General features: G+C 41.5%; 1 protein-coding gene across 5 annotated transcripts in view; it reads left to right on the top strand.

Moving 5' to 3' along the window:
- thoc2 (THO complex 2) overlaps window positions 1-24,265 on the top strand; it is a 101,526-nt gene that overhangs the window by 37,410 nt on the left and 39,851 nt on the right. For all 5 annotated transcript variants that reach the window (XM_033030750.1, XM_033030745.1, XM_033030746.1 and 2 more), the window contains 15 exons: window positions 1,789-1,881; window positions 4,200-4,355; window positions 4,848-5,020; window positions 6,569-6,764; window positions 7,698-7,739; window positions 9,382-9,512; window positions 9,603-9,704; window positions 12,594-12,678; window positions 16,075-16,168; window positions 16,859-16,939; window positions 17,459-17,555; window positions 19,445-19,562; window positions 20,798-20,977; window positions 21,792-21,956; window positions 23,881-24,156. In XM_033030750.1, coding sequence (XP_032886641.1) covers window positions 1,789-1,881; window positions 4,200-4,355; window positions 4,848-5,020; window positions 6,569-6,764; window positions 7,698-7,739; window positions 9,382-9,512; window positions 9,603-9,704; window positions 12,594-12,678; window positions 16,075-16,168; window positions 16,859-16,939; window positions 17,459-17,555; window positions 19,445-19,562; window positions 20,798-20,977; window positions 21,792-21,956; window positions 23,881-24,156 — 1,989 coding nt within the window. The remainder of the gene's footprint in view (window positions 1-1,788; window positions 1,882-4,199; window positions 4,356-4,847; window positions 5,021-6,568; window positions 6,765-7,697; window positions 7,740-9,381; window positions 9,513-9,602; window positions 9,705-12,593; window positions 12,679-16,074; window positions 16,169-16,858; window positions 16,940-17,458; window positions 17,556-19,444; window positions 19,563-20,797; window positions 20,978-21,791; window positions 21,957-23,880; window positions 24,157-24,265) is intronic.

Raw genomic sequence — 24,265 nt, forward strand, 5'->3', positions numbered from 1 at the left:
TTTGCTCTTGAGTTTTGTTATTTCGATTGAGATCTTCGTTGACTTGAAGCAAGGGTAATGAATAGTGATTAACATTTGCCCATGGTAAGCCTTCTATATGAACTTTTCTTGGTTCAACTTGCATGGTTTTGTAATTATGACGTTAAAAAAAAAGACGATGACTGGAGGTACTTAGTTTTGATAGTATATTCTCTCGCCTCCCTCCTGCACTGTAGAACTGCTCAGCTGGTGCCTTTTAGTTCTAGACTGTGGGAAAAGGTGTTGAGAAGACAGCCTCTCAAAACCAAGGTAAGATTCAACAATGTAATCTTATCTGGTTAAAAGGTTGAGCAGAATCCACCTCCCCCACCTTGTTTCAAGAAGGGCAATTAAATTATTTGCATGATGCCAATAGTTTGAAGAAGTTCCATGGCTTAATTAGGCAAAATATATTTTTAATCGGTTCACTTAAAAGGACCAATTCATGGACCTTGTCTCAATTCCACGCTCAATCTGGAATTTTAGCAACAGGGCGTTTCCTCACTTTCAGCTATTTAATAATCATAATCATACTTTATTAGCCAAGTATGTTTTGCAACATATACGAGGAATTTGATTTATCATAGTCATACGAATAAAAAGCAACAGAACACATAAAATCCATTTTAACATACACATCCACCACAGTGACTCCTCCATATTCGTCACTGTGATGGAAGGCGAAAAAAAGTTGGATCTCTCCCTTCTTTGTCCTCCAGCGGTCGGGGGGCCTCTAACCTTCCGTTGACGGGACGATCTTACTCTCGTAGCCGGCGGTGGGCCTCCTAGTTGGGGCGATTAAGCTTCTGCATCGGTGGGGGGGAATCTCAGCTCCCCCACACCGGTCGATCTATCCCGGTTTGGGGCTAGTCGAACTTTGTGCGGTTTTGGAGTTCCCGACGTCGGTTTCTTACCCGAGACTCCGAGCTCCTTGTTGTTGAAGTTTGCAGGCGTCGAAGTTTGCAGGCGTTGAAGTTGGAGCGTCGATCCAAGTAAGGAATCGGCTCCGATAGTAAGCCCACGCCTTACTCAAAGTGGGGCTCAAAGTCAGTCCCGAGCAAGGCTTCCAACTCCACAATGTTAGGCCGCAGAGCGACCTGAGATACGATCCAGAAAACAATCACATCTCCGGCAAGGTAAGAGATTTAAAAAAAAGTTTCCCCCAACTCCCCCGCCCACCCCCCACATAAAACAAACCAGAGAACATTAACACAAACTTTTTAAACACGCTAAAAATAACAAAACAAAAGACGAAAAGGACAGACAGACTGCAGGCGAGGCTGCCATTGAAGCGCCACCCGGTGGTTTAATGCTGGCAGTGGCTAGCAGGTGAAGGTAGCGTCTGTTAAGAGAGAAACAGAGTTCAAGTTGTCATCTTTCATCAGATGCTACCCGACCTGCCGAATGCTTCCAGCAATTTGAAACCTATGGCCTTCAACTCCGTACTTTTTTATTCATTCACTATATGCGTCCAGAAAAATAACGCATATTACGAAAGAATAAAGGAAAACCAAAATAGTCATGAGCATTCTTCTTCAAGGATATAATGATGGAATTTGCAGTTCATGTTTAGTGGTTTTAATAATCAAGGTGTTAAGTTTCCGCGTGCTCTTTTGCAACTGAATGAAAGAAGACTTGAATGTTGCTGATATTTTACTGCATATTAATGTAGAGAAGAAAGATTATACAAATAGTTTTGTCATTTATTGGCTTCAGTCCTGTAAAGAAAGATTTTGCTGCTTAATCAAAAATAATTCTTTGAAATTTCAGGAACCAAATGGAGAGACGCCATCTTCACTTTATCGGGTCGCTGCGATCCTACTGCAGAGCAACTTGATAGAGCTTGATGACCTTTACGTCCATGTAGGTGAACTAAATATTAGAGTTGTGTTGGAAGGAACTGCGGATGCTGGTTTAAATCAAAAATAGACACAAAATGCTGGAGCAACTCAGGCAGCATCTCTGGAGAGGAGGAATGGGTGATGTTTTGGGTCGAGACCCTTCTTTAGAATCGATCCGCTGTCCCGCTGAGTTAATCCTGCATTTTGTGTAAATATTAGGGTTGATTGTCATGAGTGTAATTTCCACAAAATGAATCTGTTAGGATAAAGGGGAAATCCTTTAGGACCAAGATGAGAAAAACATTTTTCACACAGAGAGTGGTGAATCTCTGGAACTCTCTGCCACAGAAGGTAGTTGAGGCCAGTTCACTGGCTATATTTAAGAGGGAGTTAGATGTGGCCCTTGTGGCTGAAGGGATCAGGGGGTATGGAGAGAAGGCAGGTACAGGATATTGAGTTGGATGATCAGCCATGATCATATTGAATGGCGTTGCAGGCTTGAAGGGCCGAATGGCCTACTCCTGCACCTATTTTCTATGTTTCTATGACCTGAACTACAACAACAAAAGCACTGCTGGTTTGAAAGCAAATGGCAAACGTGTAGATGCTGGAAATATAAAATGGAATCTGAACGTTTTGGCATCTGTTAAGAGAGAAACAGAGTTCATGTTGTCATCTTTCAACAGATGCTACTCCACCTGCTGAATGCTTCCAGCGATTTGAAAAACCTATGGCCTTCCACTCTTAAGTTGAGCTTCAAGACAGTTACCAATTGAATTTTCACCACCCAAGTAGATAGAGTGTTAAAGAAGGCATATGGGCATCAAATATAATGTTCAGGAAATCATGGTGTAGCTCGATAAGACTTGGGTTTGGAATATTGTGTGCAGTTCTGGTCAACCCCATGACAGGAATGATGTGGAGGTTTACCAGAATGGTACCTGGATGAAAGGGTTAGCTGTAAGGAGGTTCGACAAACTTGGATTGCTTTCTCTGGAGTGCTGAAGGTAGAGGGGAGTCATGATAGTAATATGATATTATGAGAGGCATAGATAAAGTTGGTTGTCAGAACCCTCTGAATGTAATAATGTGATGGTGGACAAAAGTGCTGGAGAAACTCAGCGGGTACAGCAGCATCTATGGAGCGAAGGAAATAGGCAACGTTTCGGGCCGAAACCCTTCTTCAGACTATGATGTCATGTTATCCATTTATTTTATTTTGTGTTTTATCAATGTCCTCTTAAATGCATCAAGAGCCAAGAATTTCCTCCTGTCATTAAGTCTGCACTTTATACAAGTGGGTCCCTTGACTTGTCACAACGTGTTATGAATCTGATCGTCATTGCTGAGACTTTGTGGACCAGAAGGGCACTGCATGTGTAAATGCTGTTGGGGGTTTGGCAAAACAGACCTGACCCACAAAGCTGAACATAAATGGACAGCCTGCTAAGCTTAGCCAGCTGTCAAATCTGTTTATCTTTCCGAATATCTACTGACGTCCAATTGCTCCACAATAAAAAACTGGGCAATTAGATTTCAGAAATTGCATACAGCAAATTGCTTAACATTTGGCTGAATTAGTTTTATTTCCAAGAAAAAATAAATAAAACTTGCTGCAGCACCTCACAGGCACTGTTTTTTCCCCCCTTGTTATCAGCTGAAGTTGTTGAGGTAATATAGTGGTCCACAGTGGTTTTAATAAATGGACTGGTGATGGAGTGCCAGCAGGATAACAGTGGGGAACAAGAGACAGCAAATTTGGCACGTAGTTTTCATGTACGCATGTGCTAATTTGCTGTCTCTTGTTCCCCAATGTTCTGGCATTCTGTCGCAAGTTCACATTAAAACTACAGCAGAGAGATATCCAGAACTTGGTGGCATTTGACCTGGGGAGTGTGGGCAGCTCCAAGTCGATAAATTACTAGTTCCCGCTCTTGGCCTGTCTTCCTTCATCTTCCTTTGGACCGTGTATATTTCTTCAATTAAATTTCCTTTAGCTTTCATTGTGCCAATCCTCCTGGTGATCAGCTTGTGACACTGTGGAGAGCTTCCATCGAGCTGCAGTGTGCAGGTCTGCACGGTCTTCTGTACCTGCAGGCACTCTGAAGTGTGAATGGGTTTGACAAGTTATTTCCTTGAAAATGATGAGGTGATGAAGGCCCCCTGAAATGGGTTGTCTGTGCGATGATTGGGATTTGCTAATTATGCCAGATGTCAATTCAGCAAGGGTAGTTTCCTGGCGGGTTTCAATAAAAACTCAATTAGCCTGCTGCTATTGAAAGCTGCACAGTCCACGACCTCCAACTGATAATTGTCATTCGCGCTGACTTGTTCTTTCAGCTCCTCCCGTTGGATTCAAACATTCTTGAACAACATAAACGTGAAATAGTTGAAGCTAAGCAAATTGCACGAAAGCTCACTCTGGTGGTACTTTCTGCTGACAAACCAGATGAGAAAGAGAAGGAGAAGGAGAAAGAAGAGGAGAAAAATGAAAAGGTATGTTAAGATTATATGCGTAACAAAGAACTGCAGATGCTGGTTTAAATCGAAGATAGACACACAATGCTGGAGTAACACAGCGGGTGAGGCAGCATCTCTGGAGAGAAGGAATGGGCGACGTTTTGGGTCGAGACCCTTCTTCAGACCCAAAACGTCGCCCATTCCTTCTCTCCAGAGATGCTGCCTCACCCGCTGAGTTACACCTGTTAAGATTATATGTCAGGAAAGGGGTAAGGTATATCTACTGGGATCCTTTGGATCTAGGTATTGTCGATGAAAATGAATATTTTCAGCAAAGTATTTTTAATTTGGATAATGATGACAATGGAAAGGGCATGTATGGTTAACTCCACTTGAGCGCTTGCATGACATCAGTATGAGTTGGTTGTTGTTTTCTTCTCATTTCCGAGGCAATATCGGACAATTAGTTTCTAATTTGTCAGCTTCCGTGTCTTTCCTTGGGTTGTTAATTGAAGTTGATGTTCACAGCCTCCTGACAATCAGAAGCTCGGATTATTAGAAGCTCTGCTGAAGATTGGTGACTGGTATCATGCGCAGTGCGTCATGGATCAGATACCTCCATTCTATGCCACCTCACATAAGCCAATAGCACTTGCTCTCTGCCGGTTGATTCATATCATCACAGAACCCTTATACAGAAGGTAAGTAATGTCATGATTCCATTGAGCAGATTGTTCTGGTCTGCCCTTTTGAGTTTTGCATTATTTATATTTGTTAATGTGTATTCACTTGGAGAACTGGTTGAAAATAGGGAGTATTGAGTCCAGGTAAACTAGGAAACAAAGTTATGAAGTCCAAGATTCTATATGTTTGTATTCATAGAGTCATAGAGTGATACAGTGTGGAAACAGGTCCTTCGGCCCAACTTGCCCACACCGGCCAACAATGTCCCAGCTACACTAGTCCCACCTGCCAGCATTTGGTCCATATCCCTCCAAACCTGTCCTATCAATGTACCCGTCTAACTGCTTCTTAAACGTTGAGATAGTCCCTGCCTCAACTTCCTCTTCTGGCAGCTTGTTCCATACACCCACCACCCTTTGTGTGAAAAAGTTACCCCTCAGATTCTGATTCAATTTTTCCATTTCACCTTAAACCTATGTCCTCTGGTCCTCGACTCACCTACTCTGCATAAGAGACTCTGTGCATTTACCCGATCTATTCCTCTCATCATATTATGCACCTCTAAAATCACCCCTCATCCAAGGAATAGAGTCCCAGTCCCAGAATCTCAACTTCTGCCTGTAGCTCAGACCATCTAGTCCTGGCAACATCCTCGTAAATCTTCTGTGTACCCTTTCCAGCTTGACTACATCTTTCCCATAACACGGTGCCCAGAACACACTGGAACACGCTGAGGAGTTCACTACTCTTGCAATACACCATCTCCCAAGATCAATATCCGACTTTCATATCTGAAATAAAAAGGGTGAAAATGTTTAATTTTGTTTTTAAAGGAACTGTAGGATCGGGAAACTAATGTGATAAGATCTTGAAAGAGTAATGAGCGCAAACATCTGGGGTCTTGGGCTTTATAATTAAAGGTATTGGCATAAAAACAGGTGATTTATTAGCCTTCGATTTGGTTTGGCTCGAAGCATTGAGTTTAATTTTGATGAGCACACTAAGAAGGTTGTGAGGATCCTTGAAGAAATCCAGAGATTTATTACTAGATGAATTTATAGATGATCTACAAATGATCTATAGATGATTATAATCAAGCTGTCCACAGTGTACAGGATAAAGGGAATAGTTTCATGCAAGACCTCATGCTAAGGTCTCCAATGAGGTAGATGGGGTGGTGGGGGGTGGGGGGGGGGGGGGGGGGGGGGGGGCTGGGTAGATCAGGACTGCATCTAGCTTGTGAGAGGACGGTTCACTTGCCGGTGACAGTTGGGAAGAAACTCTTCCTGAATCTGGAGGTGTGCACCTTCAAACTTCTGGCCCTCTTACCTGAGGGGAGCAGACGGGGTGACCGGGGTGAGACCATGATTATGCTGATGGCCTTGCCGAGGCAGCATGAAGTGTAGATAGAGTCAATGGAAGGGAGGTTGAATTGCGTGATGTTCTGGGCTACGTCAACAACTCTGAAATTTCCTGCGGTCTTGGATGGAGTTGTTCCTAAAACCTTGCTGTGAGGTGTTCCAATTAAATGCTTTTTGTCTAACTCCGTTGAATTTTATTTTCAGAGTTGGTGTACCGAAAGGTGCCAAAGGAACGGTAATTAGATCGCTTAGGAATGAAAGGGCTCCGAAACCAGTAGAAACGTTTGAAGACTTGAGGAAGGAAGTCTTCAGCATGCTGTGTTACCTTGGTCCTCACCTTTGGCATGACCCCATCTTATTTGCTAAAGTGGTTCGCATAGGAAAGGCTTTTATGAAAGAGGTTGGTGTGACCAAATTTCCTACCATCAACTTCGGGTGATGGGCATGTGTCTGGCAGTTCTCGTATACCACAGAAACAAGTCCCACAACCCAATCCGTCCCTGCCGACCCAAGATGTCTGTTCAAGTCTGTCCCATTTGCCCGAAAATGGCCTCTATCCCTGTAAACGCATGCTATCTTAATTGCTGTCCACTTAATTGTAACTGCACCCACCTTTTCAGCTTCCTTTGGAAATGTTTGCATACGCCCATCAACCTCTGTGTGGAAAAAGCTGTCCCTCTGGTCCCTTTTAAATCTTACCTTTCTCACCTCAAATCTGTCTTCTGGTTTGAGACTTCCTAAAACCTGGGAAAGATCTGTGACCCTCCACCCTATTTATGACCCTCTTTATACTTTTTACCTTCATGAGCCTCCTGCATTCCAGCAAAAAAAAACCCGGCCTATTCAGGCTCTCTTTATAACTGAAGCCCTCCAGTCCCAGTAACATCCCTGTGAATCTGTTTTGCACCTTTTCAGCTTAGTGATATACTTCCTATAACTGGGTGACCATGCTCGAACTGTGATATGGCTAGTTGTGACATACTTGCGCTAATATAGCTGTAAAGGGCTGCCTTTTCTTTGATTTGCTGAATTTTATTATATTGGAAGAATTCAGCCTATTGTGATCATTTAAATCTCTGGCCTCTCACGAAGCTCCCTCTCATCCTTTCCTCTCTTCCTTCCTTCCAACCTCCTCGCCCGCAACTCTGGTCTCTGCTGCCCTCTTGTCTTCCCTCCCCTAGTGGTGTTGACGAACGTCATTCTAATTCACTGTTTGAAATTATTGTATCATCAATTGGCATCCAGCACTTGACCTGTTCAGTTGCTGTTGGGATTGAATAGAACATTTTCTTTGAAGTCTTCATTTAATTCTTGTCTTGTACTGCATTTACAGCATTCGTCAGATGGAAACAAATCAGATGACAAGGAACGGACGGTAAGTTTCCATAGTTTAATGGAGATAAGGTCAGTGGATACATTCTACACTGTAAGGATTATATTAGTCTAGACTTTGCCTAATGTGGCTGGCCATCCACATTTGCACTTGGGTGGATCTTGGCTTGGTGTTAACCTTGGGCTTATCCAGAAAGAAACAAATCTGAATTATTGCCTCCTGGATTTGTTTGCCAAGCCTCTGCGTGCAATTAGGACAACTTGGAATGTGTTCGGATCAAGACAGGCCAAGACATGTTCCACACACAAAACACGTGAGCAAGAAATTGGGCTTATGCATCCAGCTTTCCTGTTGACCCTTTTTTTTTTACTGAATGTCCCAATGGAAATGGACAGGCTTCACAAGAAGATTCCAAAATGAAAAATATCGGCAGCTTCCGTTGGAACCCAGCAATGGAGTATGTGCCAAGTTTGTGAGAAGGAAACTAAAAAATATGAGCATGCCCGTAAATGTCAGTAGGCCAGGCAACCTGGCCAGAGAAGCAGTTTCAGTGTCTCAAGCCGATTTCCCTTTATCAGAAGTGTTCAATCTCTGCGGTTGTTGCTTTCCACAGGGTTTTAGTATGAGGGAATTGGTTTATATTTGACTTTAATTCAATGTTACTTTATTGTCACATGTACATCGGTACAGTGAAATGCTTTGTTTTGCGTAAACCCGGTAAAATCGTTCAGCAGACCTCACCTAGGCAGTGCATGCGTCGCCATGTTTTGTCGCCTACGAAGTAACAAAAGTTCACCGAACAGTCCTATCAACTGCCTGCCGCAGCCACCAACCCCCACCCTTTCCGTTCACGTTGCCCCAACTCGCTCTCCGACAAAATTAATTCAGCAAAAATTAAAATAGCTGGAGATGCTGGAGATGGTCAAGCAGAGAGAGCAACAGAGTTAATGGTAAAGGACCTTTTACCAGATTTGCTTTCCTTTCTCAACAGAAGCTGCCCAACCTCCACCTATTTGTGTTTCTCTTTATAATGTGCACTTTTTTTTGCTATCCATTTGGCAAACTGATGGGATATTCTGCATCTCCCCAGAAGGCAACTTTAATGTCCCATTCAGTGGAAGCATTTGTGGATGGTGCTAATTCGTGATCCGTTCACAAAAAGAAACACAATCCTTTAATTTGCAATCAATATTAAACTTGTCTAATACCTGCAGCTTATTAAAAAAAAATCACTTTTAAATTCACAATGGATTACTCGAGCATGGAGCTGTTGCTTTACAGTGCCAGAGACCCAGGTTTAATTCTGATCTTGGGTGCTGTCTATAGAGTTCGCCCTTTCTCCTTGTGACCATGTGGGTTTCCTCCACTTGGTAGGTTAATTTTGCATAGTCAATGGTCAAATAGTACAGAATGTGTCGGGAGTGGATGTGAAAGTGGGATAACTCGTGTGTTCGGATAATGGGTGTTTGGCGTGGATTGGGTGGGCCAAAGGGCTTGTTTCCATGCATTCAATCTATCAACGAGCATTAAAACATTGCCACTTGAAATAATTAACTTTGCTGTTGTAATTGTGAAATGGCAGCTTGTATCTGGGCTGCGTTCATGGTTGGGTGAGCAAGGCATGAACTCTATTTAAATTGTTAAATATCAAGGCTTAACTTTGTAATTGTCTTGATCTCTCCAGGAGTCTCTTGTGAGCGGTTTTCTCAGTATTGCAGATCAGGTGCTGTTGCCTTCTCTTACTCTAATGGACTCCAACGCATGCATGTCAGAAGAGCTTTGGGGAATGTTGAAAGCGTTCCCGTACCAGCATAGGTGAATATCTTGGAGTAACATTCATATTAATTTATTCTTTTCTGTGCACCTGGGTTGTGGTTACCTAATACTATAACATGGTGTTTTCAGATATCGTTTGTACGGACAGTGGAAGAATGACACCTATAATAATCATCCTCTGCTGGTTAAAGTCAAAGCTCAGACGATTGATAGAGCGAAGTACATTATGAAGTAAGTATCTATATTTCATATTGAATAAGAAATCTATTGGAGCAAAACCCAGTTCAGATTTTTCTGATTCTATTCTGTGTTAATAATGGAGAAAATGAATGGGTTCAACTTGTTGAAAATCTCATCTTTGTTCAATCCATGAATTATTGCAAAGCCTTGCAAGTACATCATATGTGTGCTTTTTTGAAAAGCTAATTACCAGAATATAGATATTGAGCTGCTCTGCATTTTTGCACTCTGTCAAAATTCAAACTAATTGAAATATCTTGGCTTTCCGATGTAATTTTAAGATTTGTGAGGCATCATTTAAAAACACATAATATCAAGTTTCTTACTAATCTGCGCACGATTTCTGTGTTGATTTTCAATAATTTCAAATAATAATCTCGCAATCATGAATTGTGCTATACTCTAGGTCAAGAGCACTTGAAACTGCAGTAAATCCTTTCTTGCCAGCGACATCCAAACACTACACCCATTTGTAATATGAAATATTGTACAATAATAGTTGGTCAGAAGTTCCAAAATGAAGAAAGAGAAATGTGATAAATACTCAGCAAACTGGGCAGTAGCTGTGGAGAAAGTAGTGGTAAACATCTCGGGAGGAGGGTTTTAATCGGAGCTGAGAATAGATTCGGTCATGGAGGAGAAACCAGAAGGGAAAGGTTGTGATAAAGTAGAAGGCACTAGAATTTAAATAACTGGTCGTCTCCATTTTGGGATACAGTTATTTAAATTCCCTGCCTTCCACCTTATTGTTTGGATGACTGCTAGCTTGATCCTAAATGTGATGGAAGGAACTGCAGATGCTGGTTTAAATCGAAGATAGACACAAATTGCTGAAGTAACTCATCACTGGAGATTTGGAATGTGTGATGTTTCAGGTTGAGACCCTTCTTCAGACTTCTTGCATCTTTGATTTTTCATCTCAAATTGACTGCTCTATTTTTGGCTTGCTGCACCTTCCATTCAAGATTTAGGAAATGATCCTCATCTTCTGAGAAGGCCCATTACAGCTCTCGTGTTGAGAACAATTTCGTATCATGAGCTATTTCTGGGAATCTTATTTAAGATTTACGGGCTGTCTACTGAATTGCTTTGGTAATTTAAGACTCTCATTCTGTACACCTTTTTGGATTTGGTTAATTTTCAATGTCAAATCTTATGCATTTTATTTCTCCTGCTTTCCAGGCAATCACCACCCTTTGTTTTTGCTCGTGGAATCATCCTCATGGAAACGGCCCCTTCGGCTCAATTTGCCCATGCCAACCATGACGCCCCATCTCCTCCAGTCCCAGCTGCCTGCATTAGGCCCATATTCCTCTAAACCTTTCGTCTTCCCAATTCCTCCAATTATTCCTCTGGGTTATTTTTGCATCTTCTTGCATTTGAGGCAGCAGAAGTCTGCAGCAGGGTGATGCCATCCGGTTCGACATCCGTAGGTGCCCGACCTAAAAAGGGCGTATGCTCCGGGTTGGCGCCAAGCTGCGGCGACTGAGGTTACATTTCTGCTGCTGTCTCGGTTTGTTGACGTTCGCCTGACCGAGGTCAGTTGACATGGCGGGGAGGTCGACAACATGAGCCCCATTTTTTCATCTAAAAAAACTGTTCTCTTGGTCCTGATAAAAGGTGATCAAATTAAAAATTAACTCTCCTCACTCTGTGCTTGCTGACCAACTAAGTATTTCCATATATTTTTCTTATTCTATTTCCGACAACACCAGCATCATCTGCTGTTGTATTTTTGAAGCCAAATTCGTCTGCAATTCCAGCCTGAATTTCTCTCTTTTCCAGTTTATCAAAGCATTTTGGAGCTGAAACTTTGACTGTTTCTTTTTCCACAGATGCTGCTTGACTTGCTGAGTGAATTTTGGCATTTTCTGTTTTTATTCCAGCTTGGAGAGAAGGTTGGATTGGCACGGTGAAAGCTTTGAACCTGGCTTTGATTCTCTCCGCAACCATTTTTACATTAATACCTCTTTAGGTGTTATCTTCCGATGCATTACTGCAATCCCTTGGAAAAATCACTTTTAGCTAGTATTAGTTTTTTTGATAGTATCAGGGGTTTTATCATGTGGTAGATATTAGGGGTTATGGGGAGAAAGTGTGAGAATGGAGTTAGGAGGGAGTGATAGAACAGCCTTGATTTAATGGCGGAGTAGACTTGATGGACCAAATGACCTAATTCTGTTCCAATTACTTATATGATGACTTAAGAGCTGAAGAATATTACCACCTGATACACCAACAAAAGCTTGAGTTTGCTGAGGCGGGTTCTCTGGATGCTTTCAAGAGAGAGCTAGATAGGGCTCTTAAAAATAGCGGAGTCAGGGGATATGGGGAGAAGGCAGGAACGGGGTACTGATTGGGGATGATCAGCCATGATCACATTGAATGGCGGTGCTAGCTCGAAGGGCCGAATGGCCTACTCCAGCGTCTATTATCTATAGTCTAAAATTCGCATTATAACACTGTTTAGAAGTGGGAGAAGTATCATTACTCAAACAAATCACCTCCATCAGAATTAAACTACATATGGAATTGTGAAACCTCATAACTAATACCTCAGGATGAGTACTGTAGAGTTTGCTTTCTTGTGGTGTTGGTGTTTCTTCATTTAATTTTATTCATTGGCAATGCATCAGTCTTTCATGCCCGCGAGTTAGTTTGACAGCTGCTTACTCATGAATTATGAAAGAGTAATTTCTTTCTTAATGCGTATCCCTTTGCTTCAAGTCATTAGGTCTGTCGTGCACACTGGTTTCGCTGATGGATAAACTTCAAATTTGTTTTAATTGCTGATATGCAACTTGTACGTGCAATGTGCAACTGTACATTTTGCAGGATCTGTCAGCTACATATTCACTTTTCATTGTTCTTTCATTCCAGGCGCCTAACCAAGGAAAATGTAAAACCTTCTGGAAGGCAAATTGGCAAGTTGAGTCACAGTAATCCAACCATCCTTTTTGATTATGTAAGTATTAATCTTTGATGACCTTTGCCAGTGGAGATTTGGTCCAACTTGGAATTAAGTCTGTTAATTAAAATATGGAATTAATAAATTGAATTAAAATAAGTCTGGTATTGGGAAATCGAATGTATGCTGATTAAAAATAATATTAATTTCCACTGGGGCCAAAACCTAAATCTTGGCTTCACCCCCTCTCTGTTTTGGAGACTTGACCAATTTGTTAGTTTAGTTTATTGTTACATGTACCAAGGTACAGTGAAAAGCTCTTGTTGCGTGCTAATCAGTGAGCGGAAAGATAATACATGATTACAACTGAGCTATTTACAGTGTACAGATACATGATAAGGGAATAAGGTTTAGTGCTAGGTAAAGCCAGCAATGTCCGATCAAGGATAGTCAGAGGGTCACCAAAGTGATAGATGGTAGTTCACAACTGCTCCCTAGTTGTGGTAGGATGATGCAGTTGCTTGATAACAGCTGGGAACAAACTGTCCCTGAATCTGGGGGTGTGTTTTTTTCATACTGCTATACCTTTTGCCTGATGGGAGAGGGGAGAAGAGGGAGTGGCTGCGACACGTCCTTGGTTAAGCTGCTGGCCTTGCAGAGGCAGCGTGTGGTATAAATGGAGTCAATAGAAGGGAGGTTGGTTTGTGTGATGGTCTGGGCTGTGTCCACAATGCACTGTGGCAAGTTCAGGCATTATGGAACAAGAATTATCCTTCAAATATTTGATGGTTCTATGACCGCACCAGTTTGAAATATTTTCATTCCACAGTGGTAATGTTTTATAACTAGACAATATGAGAATTTGTGAGTAAGTGCTTAATAGGTAATGTTCACTGACAATTTGGGTATTTCAGAATTTAGTTTTAAGGGAGGATCTTATTATTGTTGCATTCAATTCACTGATTAAATTTCGGACAACTGATATTTTCAATACACAAATTTAATGTTAAGAATGGCAAACAAAAGCTTCTTAGTAAGTAATGTGCCTGTCCCACTTGGCGATTTTTTTAGGCAACTGCCGGTGACTGTCATAGTCGTAGCAGGTCGCCGAAAAACCGGCGACGACCTACGTCATCCTGGCGACAACCTACGACAGCACCTATGCCAGGAAAAGTCAAGCTACGACCATTGGCGTCAAGCACACTGTCGCCGCTAAACTTTCAACATGTTGAAAATTTAGCGCTGACCAGAAAGACTTTTTGCACGACTGAGGAGACAACTCGACCACCGGCGAACATATGGCGACAAACTAGTCGCCTGTAGTTGCTTAAAAAGTCGCCTAAGTGGGACAGGCCCATAACTAACTTTTAATTCTCATTCAAATCCTGTACACTTTATTAAACCTTGGATGTCGTCAGAAAATAATTAAATGAACAGAGATGTTTGTGCATTGGCAAGAGTAAGTGACAAACTGTTCAACCTTCAATTACACCCCAGAAGAAAGATTAGCAAAACTTGTCTCGTTCAGTTACAGACAATGCTTGCATTACACACACTGACACTGAGCCATTGTTGACACTTTCACTGAAGCATAGAAGAGGATAGACTTTCTCAAAATGTCCTTGCTTTATCACATTGTTCTCTAAAAATAAAGATTTATCTCAAGATCATGGAAAACATGGACCATGTCCCATATATCAGGAACTAACTCTTGGCAGAGTCAGATGTTGATGGTGAAAATCGCTTTGCCTTCAATGTGCTTTGAAGACCTCCAATCTGGCATTGAACTTGTAGTCTGTCAGGCAGCAGCAATCCTTGACCACCTTGACTATGCTTCAGAATTGTGGATAACCTTCAGCAGAATGTCAAAGCATCGGAAAAAGATCACAAACTCTGCCTCTGCAAAAATCCTCCATATTCACTGAAACAAGTGAGCCAATGCAATTGTCTTCTTCCTGGCCAACATATCCATTATTGAGGCCCTTCTTATACTTGGCTGGCGATAGTCGGCATACCAAGTTATGTGCATACCTGACGCCAGATTTAAGGAATGAATTACATTCTCTGCACTCTATTTGGGGAAGAGATTATCAGACAGGCAAAGGGAATGATTTAAAGCCTCCAAGGAAAAAAATGCTATTTTCTTCCACTGACTCCTTTGAATCTTTGGCTCATCAAACTCAAAGTGAACCATTTGGATGACATTTAAGGTCTGCATCAGGAGCACTGAGAAGCTGCATAAGGGGCTCAAGGCGCCCACCACTTGTCAAACTACCCAGTTGCTGGAGTAAAAACGTATTGCAGATGCTGGTTCATCCCGAAGATAGGCACAACATGCTGGAGAAGCTCATCATATGCTAACCCACTCATTCCTGGAATCATTCTTGTAAACCTTTGGACCCTCTCCAGAGCCAGCACATCCTTCCTCAGATCTGTGGCCCAAATTTGCTCACAGTACTCCAAATGCGGCCTGACCAGCGCCTTATAGAGCCTCAGAGTTTCATCTCTGTTTTGGTATTCTAGTCCTTTTGGTATAAATGTTACCATTTAATTTGCCTTCCTTACTACCGATTCGACTTGCAAATTAACTTTTTGGGAATCCTGCACCAGCGCTCCCAAGTACCTTTGCACCTCCAATTTCTGGATTTTCTCTCTCCATTTGGAAAATAATCTACGCCTTTTTTCTTATTACCAAAATGCATGACTCCACACTCTGCTATACTAAATTTCATGTGAGATGTGAGTGATCCTGATTATATTGGCTGCATTCCCGAGGCTGCATGTAATGGAGACGGAGTTGATTGATGGGGGGGAAGACTGGTTTGCATGATGGACTGGAATGCGTTCACAACTCTGCAGTTTCTTGTGGTCATAAGCAGAGTAGTTGCCATACGAACCTGTGAAGCACTCTGATAGGATGCTTTCAGTGGTGCATCTGTGGATATTGGGAAGGGGTTAAGAACAAAATCTACATGTTCTGGTTCTTCTCGACCAGTATTATCAAAAGTGGAATATTTAACCTCATTTTTGCAGCTTCCTTTGTAACCCAGTGTTGCATGAACCTTTTTCCCAGCAGTGTCTTTCTTTAAAAATATCCAATTGTCTTTGAGGATTACGGTTCCAGCAGGTGTATGAAAAATAATAAACATGCTTATTTATTGGTTTTTGTATCCTCCGAACTATCCGGTTTTCATGCATAATTTTTACACTTGTACAAGGCACTGAGTTCACGTTTAGTTGCTCACTTGTAAATTCATTTACCTTCATAAATCACAGCTAAATTAAAGCAAGCTTTCCTTGTGTTGAAGAATCTTGGTTGCTAACAGCCCAAATGTATAATTTTACAAACATATAAATATCTTAATTGAGAATTTGACCTCTTATTGTAATAGGTGACATTCTTTTTTACTTGTAAGTAGAATTAATCTTTATTTATATTTTTGTCCATTATAGATTTTGTCACAGATTCAGAAGTATGACAACCTAATTATTCCAGTTGTGGATTCTTTGAAATACCTCACTTCCTTGAACTACGATGTCTTGGCTTGTATCCTTAAAAAGCAGCTGAAAGTAATAATTATCTATCAGTGATGAATTGGAGATTTATGTATTATGTGTGGAAAATATTGTGGGATGGAGTGTAGATTACCTTCCAACTTATCATAATACTCTGCAGATAAGACCTTAAAAATGGAGGCCATCAATAAAATTGGTAAAATAAAAAATGTCATTCATTAACGGACTTGAATATTTTAAACTCTTTCAAATCAACATTGAATCATCAAGTTGCTTACTAAATTGAGGTGTTTAGTTTCGAGATACAATAAGGAAACATGCCCTTTGGCCCAGTGAGTCCATATTTGTACCGGTTATCTCAATTTGAGGAGTCCAGTGTACAACTGAATAAAGTAGGTGTGCGTTTAGTTACAGGGCGAGGCGGGGGGAATGCTTCAAGATGGAATATGTTGGTTCTCTGAGTTCAAAAAAGAGGAATGATTTAAGTTTGTAGTTTAAAGTAAACTGCAGATGCTAGTTTACACCGAAGATAGACACAAAATGCTGGAGTAACTCAGCGGGTCAGGCAGCATCTATGGAGAAAAGGAATGGGTGACGTTTCGGGTCAAGACCTTTCATCCGACTCTGTTTAGATTTGACACCTTTAAATTTGTGTCGTATTCAGACAAAATAAGTTACTGCTTCATTTGAAATTTCCAATTTTCATTTAACCTGTGAGAAGATTGCATCATTGAGGCCTTGGCCAACCCGGAAAAGGAAAGGATGAAGCACGACGACACCACCATCTCAACCTGGTTGCAGAGTCAGTAAGATTTTTGTTTCGTTTTGCAAATGTCACTTCCATTGAAATAACAGTTTCCAGGAGCTTCAAATGACAGCTTTTCAGTCCAGAGCACAATAAACTTGATGAATTGTGTACAAAATTCTAGAGAGATTTGTCCTGTTTTAATGCCAAAAAGAGAAGAAAGCAGTTTGATGAATGACTAGATGTTGACAAGATTACTATAAATGCATGAGTGTAACTTAAGGTCTAATTAAAATGACATTAATATGTTAGGTTTTTATTCTGTGAACTGCATGGAAATAAATGGGAAGGGGAAAAATAATAATAATGTAAGAATGCATTGGGTATGTAGAGTTATTGTTTACAACAGCATTTCCTGAAGTCCAGCTAATAAATTTTGTGAAGTTTAACTGCATCATTTATTTAGTTACTGTATGTAAAAAAAATTTTTTTTAAGGTTAATGGACTCGATTTATTTAATGAAGTATTTTGTCCTTTTGAAATGTATTTGAGACTGGAGTTTCTTTTTCTGAACAGGTCTGGCAAGTTTTTGTGGTGCAATATTCAGAAAATATCCGATAGAGCTCACTGGTCTTCTGCAATACGTTGCAAATCAACTAAAAGCTGGGAAAAGGTGGAGTTTTATTTGTTTGGGGGCTTTAGCATGTACTAATATAAGCATCTTAAAGTATGGTTTAGAGATACGGAATGGAATCAGGCCCTTCAGCCCACCGTGTCCGCGCCAACCATCGATCACCCATTCGCACTCGTTCCTTGTTATCCCAGTTTTGTATCCACTCCCTACACACGAAGGGCAATTACACAAGCCAATTAACCTGTAAACCTGCATGTCTCTGGAATGTGGGAGGAAACACTTGGAGAAACCCCACGCGGTCACAGGGGAAATGTACAAACACCACACGACAGGACGTTGTTTTAGAATGGCGATGAGGAGGAATTTATTTCGCCAAAGGATGGTGAATCTGTGGAATTCATTGCCACAGATGGCTGTGGAGGCCAAGTCACTGGGAATTTTTAAAGTGGAAATTCATCTGCTTCTGAGCTAATATCTTGTTCTCCAGCTTGTAATTTAGGAGACTCACAGCGCCAGAGCCCCGGATTTGTGTCTGAACTCTGGTCTGTTATCTGTGCGTTCTCCCTGTGACCATGTGGGTTTCCTCCGGGTTCCTCTCTCATCCCAAAGACGTGGATTTATAGGGTAATTGCCCTCTGTAAATTGTTCCTTGTGTAAGCAGATTGGATGAGAAAATGGGATAATATAGAACTAGTGTGAACGGGTGATCGATGGTCAGCATGGACTTGGTGGGTTGAAGGGCCTGATTCCATCTCTCAGCTACAATGCTACAATTGGTTTATTTTTTGTCATTGTAACGGTAATAATCTGTGGTACCAACTTCAGTTGGAATAACCAAATCTTCTAAATACAGATCTGCGGCTTGCTATTTTTGTGTGTGAATGTGTTTTCGTAAGTGGCTTGATTTCATTTTTAACGGGCAGCTCCAAGAAGACTAAATTGACATCAGGAAACTGAGGCACATATTTAATAGATAAACACAAAATGCTGGAGATACTCAATGGGTCAGGCAGCATCTCTGGAGGAAATGATTGAGTGATATTTCGGATTGTGACCCTTCCTCAGACTGCTTCCTCATCACCTTTTCACCAGAGATGCTGCCCGACCCGCTGAGTTACTCCAGCATTTGTGTCTATATCTTTGGTGTAAAGATGCCCAACCCGCGAAGTTACGCCGATATTTTGTGTCTATCTTCGGTGTAAACCAGCATCTGCAGCTCCTTCCTGCACTCTTTATATCCTCCTTGCTATGTATTTTGTTGGTAGACACAAGAAGCTGGAGTAACTCAGTGGGACCGGCAGCATCTCGGGAGAGAAGGAGTGGATGACGTTTCGGGTCAAGACCCTTCTTTCAGACTGAAGAAGGGTCTCGACCCGAAACATCACCCATTGCTTCTCTCCAGAGATGCTGCTGGTCCCACTGAGTTACTGCTGCATTTTGTGTCCATCTTCAAATGAGGTCACACGCTCCAGGCGGCTGTGCGGACGCATGAAGACACGCGGGATCGTCGCACCTCAACGCGACGACGAGGTCGAGTAATTAGCGTGCCAAGGGCACGTAAGTGGGACAGGGGCTTAAGGGAAATTAGAGATTTCGACGATGATGTAGAGAGATAAAGAACATTGAATGAAAGATATGCAAAAAAGTGACGATAAAGGAAACAGGCCATTAGCTGTTTGGTGAAAAGGACAAGCTGGTGCGAGGGACAGAGAGAGAGGGAATGACGGGGTTACTCGGTTAGAGAAATCAATATTCTGAATTTGTTGCTCATCAGTGAACATGTACATACTTGCTCAATTTCACTCAATTTTTGTTACATTGCTCACTAATTTGATATGATGTTAACAGTCGGCAATAAAGCTGATGCTTTTTTAATTGAGGTCAATGTTTTTGTGTAAAATATTTATCATTGAATTTGTTTAATCAAGTTTTGACCTGCTGATCCTGAAAGAAGTGGTGCAGAAGATGGCTGGTATTGAAATTACAGAGGAAATGACGACCGAGCAATTGGAAGCTATGACTGGTGGAGAACAGTTAAAAGCAGAGGCAAGTCATTCTTGCATAACTTTTTCAGATAAATTGATTGACCAAATATTGGCAAAGTCACTGTAAACACTTGTGTAACCGGTTTGATTGAAATGGCGACATTGTGTGTCAATTTTTATAATTCTGCGCACTGCATTGAATTAGACACACGATGCTGGAGTAACTCAGCGGCTCAGGCACCGTCTCTGGAGAAAAGGAATAGGCGACGCTTCGGGTCGAGACCTTCCTCAGATTCAGTCTCGACCCGAAACACCACCTATTCCTTTTCTTCAGAGATGCTGCCTGACCCACTGAGTTACTCAAGCATTTTATGTCTATATCTTTGGTGTAAACCAGCGTTTGCAGTTCCTTCCTACACATTTTTACTGCAGTGAATTAGCTGGCGGAGAAACATTTGTTAAATATTTAAGGCAAAGAGGTAAAGCTTCACATGTATGCAGTTATTACAATGGCATTTCTTCCGAAGTTAAACTAATTTACAAACTTGTATCTCAATGCGTAGGCTACATATATAACCTGATTTGTATGTCTAAGTGATTATATCAAAGAACAGTCATATCATAGTTTTTAAAATAACCAGTAGAAGAACGAAGAATAATAATAATGTAGGATAGTCTTTTCGTGCCTATCTTGTTACAAACGCTGGTCTCGCTGACATCATCCGCCCTGAAAAGGACGCAGACTTCCGGCGACAATCAGTGGGAGCCATCACTTGTCGCAGTAGATGATGGTGGTGGCAGACTTAGCTCAGGATATTTCCAGTTTCCTGCCCCGCGACGTGGGCGCTTCTGCTATGGGGCCATGTAGGATAGTGTGGAGGTTGAGATGTTTCTACTTGTGCGGAAAGCTCTGTAGATAAAAGGACGATCATTAGACAATAGTGGCACAGCAATTTCTGTTCACAGGAGGAGTGAATCTGGAATTGTTTTCCTTGGAGGGTTATGGAGGCTAGATCACCAAGTAAAGATTTCAGGAGTTTTTTAAGGGTCGTATTCACCGGATATGAACCTGCTGCAGCGTTACACATTTTTTTTGATAGTTGAGGGCCACGGAGAATTGCCAAAAATGAGTTGTGGCCTGTTTCCAATAAATTGTGGCACAGATTTGAAGGGTCAGGTGGCCTACTACACTGCAATCTTTTTTTAATTGTAATTTGAATTTGTTTTCTTTTATGGGCATTTATTTTCACAATGCAAGGGATATCTGTATCATTATTTTGTTGCTTTTGTTTACAGGGTGGATACTTTGGACAAATTAGGAACACAAAGAAGTCATCCCAGCGATTAAAAGATGCACTACTTGATCACGACCTGGCTCTTCCCCTTTGCCTCCTCATGGCCCAACAGAGGAACGGTGTTATCTTCCAGGAGGGGGGAGAGAAACATCTGAAATTAGTTGGGAAATTGTACGATCAGGTAAGAATTAAAATATGCAATTAATGAACCAATTAATTAATCAACCATGTACTGTAGTTTAGTTTAGGGACACAGAGCGGAAACAGGCCCTTCGACCCACCGGGTCCGCGCTGACCAACAATCCCCGCATCTTAACATTATCCTACACACACTAGGGACAATTTTTACATTAACCAAGCCAATTAACCTACAAACCTGTTCGTCTTTGGTGTGTGGGAGGAAACTGAAGACCTCTGAGAAAGCCCACTCGGTCACGGGGTGAACGTACAAACTCCGTACAGACAGCACCCGAGGTCGGGTTCGAACCCGGGTCTCCAGCGCTGCAAGGGCTGTAAGGCAGCAACTTTACCACTGTGTCACCGTGCCGATTTAATTTAGAGATTCCGTGTCTGCAATCCCCGTACACCAGCACTACCCGACACACGAGACAATTTACAATCTTTACCGAAGCCAGTTAACCTACAAACCTGTACATATTTGGTCGTAGTCTGAAGACTATTTCAGCTGGAAAAAATGTGTTTTGCAGCTGAAGGCATCTTGATCTATGATGAAGGTGTCACTGCCAAATTAATATTGTTTCTTGTCACATTGCTGGTCATTGTATCACTCTATGACTCTATCATCATCATCATCATCATCATCATCGTTGAAAATATTAGCGACGCAGTGGTGCTGCTTTCCAACGGGCACGGTGACGGACGCACCACACATCTCTGTCCTCCGTGCAGCTGACAAGCTCCTCTTTTGTCTCTCTAAGACATCTGTAAATGCTGTTTGTAGATGCAAACTCAATCTGCCCTGTTTACTTTTGCAGTGCCACGATACACTGGTGCAGTTTGGAGGATTTTTAGCTTCAAATCTAAGTACGGAAGATTACATCAGACGAGTGCCTTCAATTGATGTTCTTTGCAATCAGTTTCACACACCTCACGATGCTGCATTTTTCTTGTCTCGTCCTATGTATGCTCATCACATTTCGGTAGGTGTGCTGCTTTATATGCAGTTTGTTTATTTGTATTGCGGAATGGAATGTAGATGACCTTTTTTTCCAATTTATCAGTATATTTTGCAGACAAGTAGTCTTTAAATATGAAGACTTTCATCGATAAAACTGGTAAAAGAAAAATTCCTGAACTGGCTTGAATATTTTAAACTCTCATCGAGTTGGTTTCCATATTGAGCTGAATAGTTCAGAGAAGGCAACAGGCCCTTTGGCCCAGTTTTCCCGCCTTTGCATCCACTCCATCCAGAGGCCAATTAACCTCCAAACCCATGGGATGCGGGAAGAAATTAGAGCACCTGGAGGAAACCCACACGGTCGTAGGCAGAACATGCAAACTCCCCACAGGCAGCACCTGAGGTCAGGATGGAACCAGTGTTTCTTGCACTATGAGGCAGCAGTTCTACCAGCTGCAATACTGTGATGGTATTTTGTCATGGCCGGGGAATGTCATTATGTTGGAGAGCCCTTTTTTTCTTCTTTTTTTTCCTTTTGCCATGTGAGTAATTGTTCAGGTAACCAATGGACAGAACCTTGGACCAAGTCTATCTTACTTTTGAATACCTCAATACATTTCATTTCACTGGCAGGGGGAATACAGCATGAAGTATAAGTACAAATGAGGAAGGGACGACTTTGGCCACATCAATTGATTGTACATGAGTAAAATTTGATAGTCTCGGAGAAGTTTGGATTGTAACAAATTAAATGGGGCTAGATTCAAAAGCCCATGAAGAATCTAAGCCTGGGCTTTTCAGCTGCAGAGCAGTTTAAATTTGTTATAAAACGATTTATGTTTTCGGAAATTTTTCAGTTTGGGTGTTTTCTGCACGTTAGTTGTGTGCTAATGAATAAACAAAAACTGTGAAAAATGTTGTCAAATTAAGTTGCTTGGATATTGGATGTATTACCACAGCTATTAAGAGTTTTGACACTTCAGGAGAAATTGTATGCATGACTTTACAGGATGCCAGTTGGGCGTCAGTCAGCTGGGCTACCTGAGTTCACTCATCCATCTGTGGTGGTGATTGCTGGAATGATGACATTGGGCCCAAATATCTTTTCATCTGTTTCAACCAGTACTTTATTAAAATGTTGAGATTTATTTTAATACAAGTTATTTTATTTGCACCATTTACCAGAAGGATCCCTCTTGTATGCCTTTGGATTCATTAAGATCCCAAATTTGATTTTTGTACATAAACTGTTCCTTAATAATTTGATTCTTAAATACTGTTAGCAAGAAGTTTGTTTGCTCATTGAATCTCCCTCTACATAAAATAACCTTTTACACCCTTGGCTACCTCTGTCTTAAATGGTAGTGGAAGTAGTCTTTGAATACTTTTGTGGAAGGAGGGTTGTCTGATATGTGGCAGGATCCAAGTCTTTAAGTGCATGAGGCACAGAAGGTGAAATATAATCACAGCAAGTATTGAGGCAATGTTTTTGTGCTGAGGCCTGAGAGCCTTTGGATCTGTCTTCCTCAAAGCTTGACGGAAACAATGTCCATGAATATCATGGAGACAGAGGCAGACATAGCCTTGATTAAACAAGGGACTGAAAAATTACCACAGCTAGAGGAGATGCTCAGTTGAAGTTATAATCAGTCAATAAGGCATTATTTGTATGGCTGTATGGTAACCCCAAATTTCCCTGTACCAATTGGTGCATGTGACAATAAATGTCTCTTGAATCTTAAGGTTATCCTTTAATGACAGGACAGACTTGTGGGATCAAGTGACCACGTCTTCAATATATACAGTGCATATATTTGTAATTGAACTTAATCTCATTAAATGCAACAAGCATGAAATGGCGCCCATATGGATAGCTGTGGCGATGGATAGAGACAGATCTTGTGGACAATAATTACATTTTAATGAAATATTAACTTTTCTTCCAGTCAAAATATGATGAATTGAAGAAAGCTGAAAAAGGAAACAAGCAACAACAAAAAGTCCACAAATACATCAATGCATGTGAAATCGTAATGGCACCTGTACATGATGCTGTGGTTTCGCTTCACCCTACCAAAGTGTGGGATGATATCAGCCCGCAGTTCTACGCCACATTTTGGTCTCTCTGCATGTATGATCTTGCAGTCCCCAATACGAGTTATGACCGTGAAGTGAACAAATTGAAGATCCAAATGAAAGCTATTGATGACAATCAGGAAATGGTAAGGCTGCAGCAAGCACACCGTACATTTTCACACCCCTACCCCTCCCTGAGATATTGTTAAATGCTTGAAAGCATCGCTCTCATCAAAGCTGTACCTGCAACTTGCG

The sequence above is a fragment of the Amblyraja radiata genome, chromosome 12 (assembly GCF_010909765.2).
Source record: "Amblyraja radiata isolate CabotCenter1 chromosome 12, sAmbRad1.1.pri, whole genome shotgun sequence".
Lineage (NCBI taxonomy): Eukaryota > Metazoa > Chordata > Chondrichthyes > Rajiformes > Rajidae > Amblyraja > Amblyraja radiata.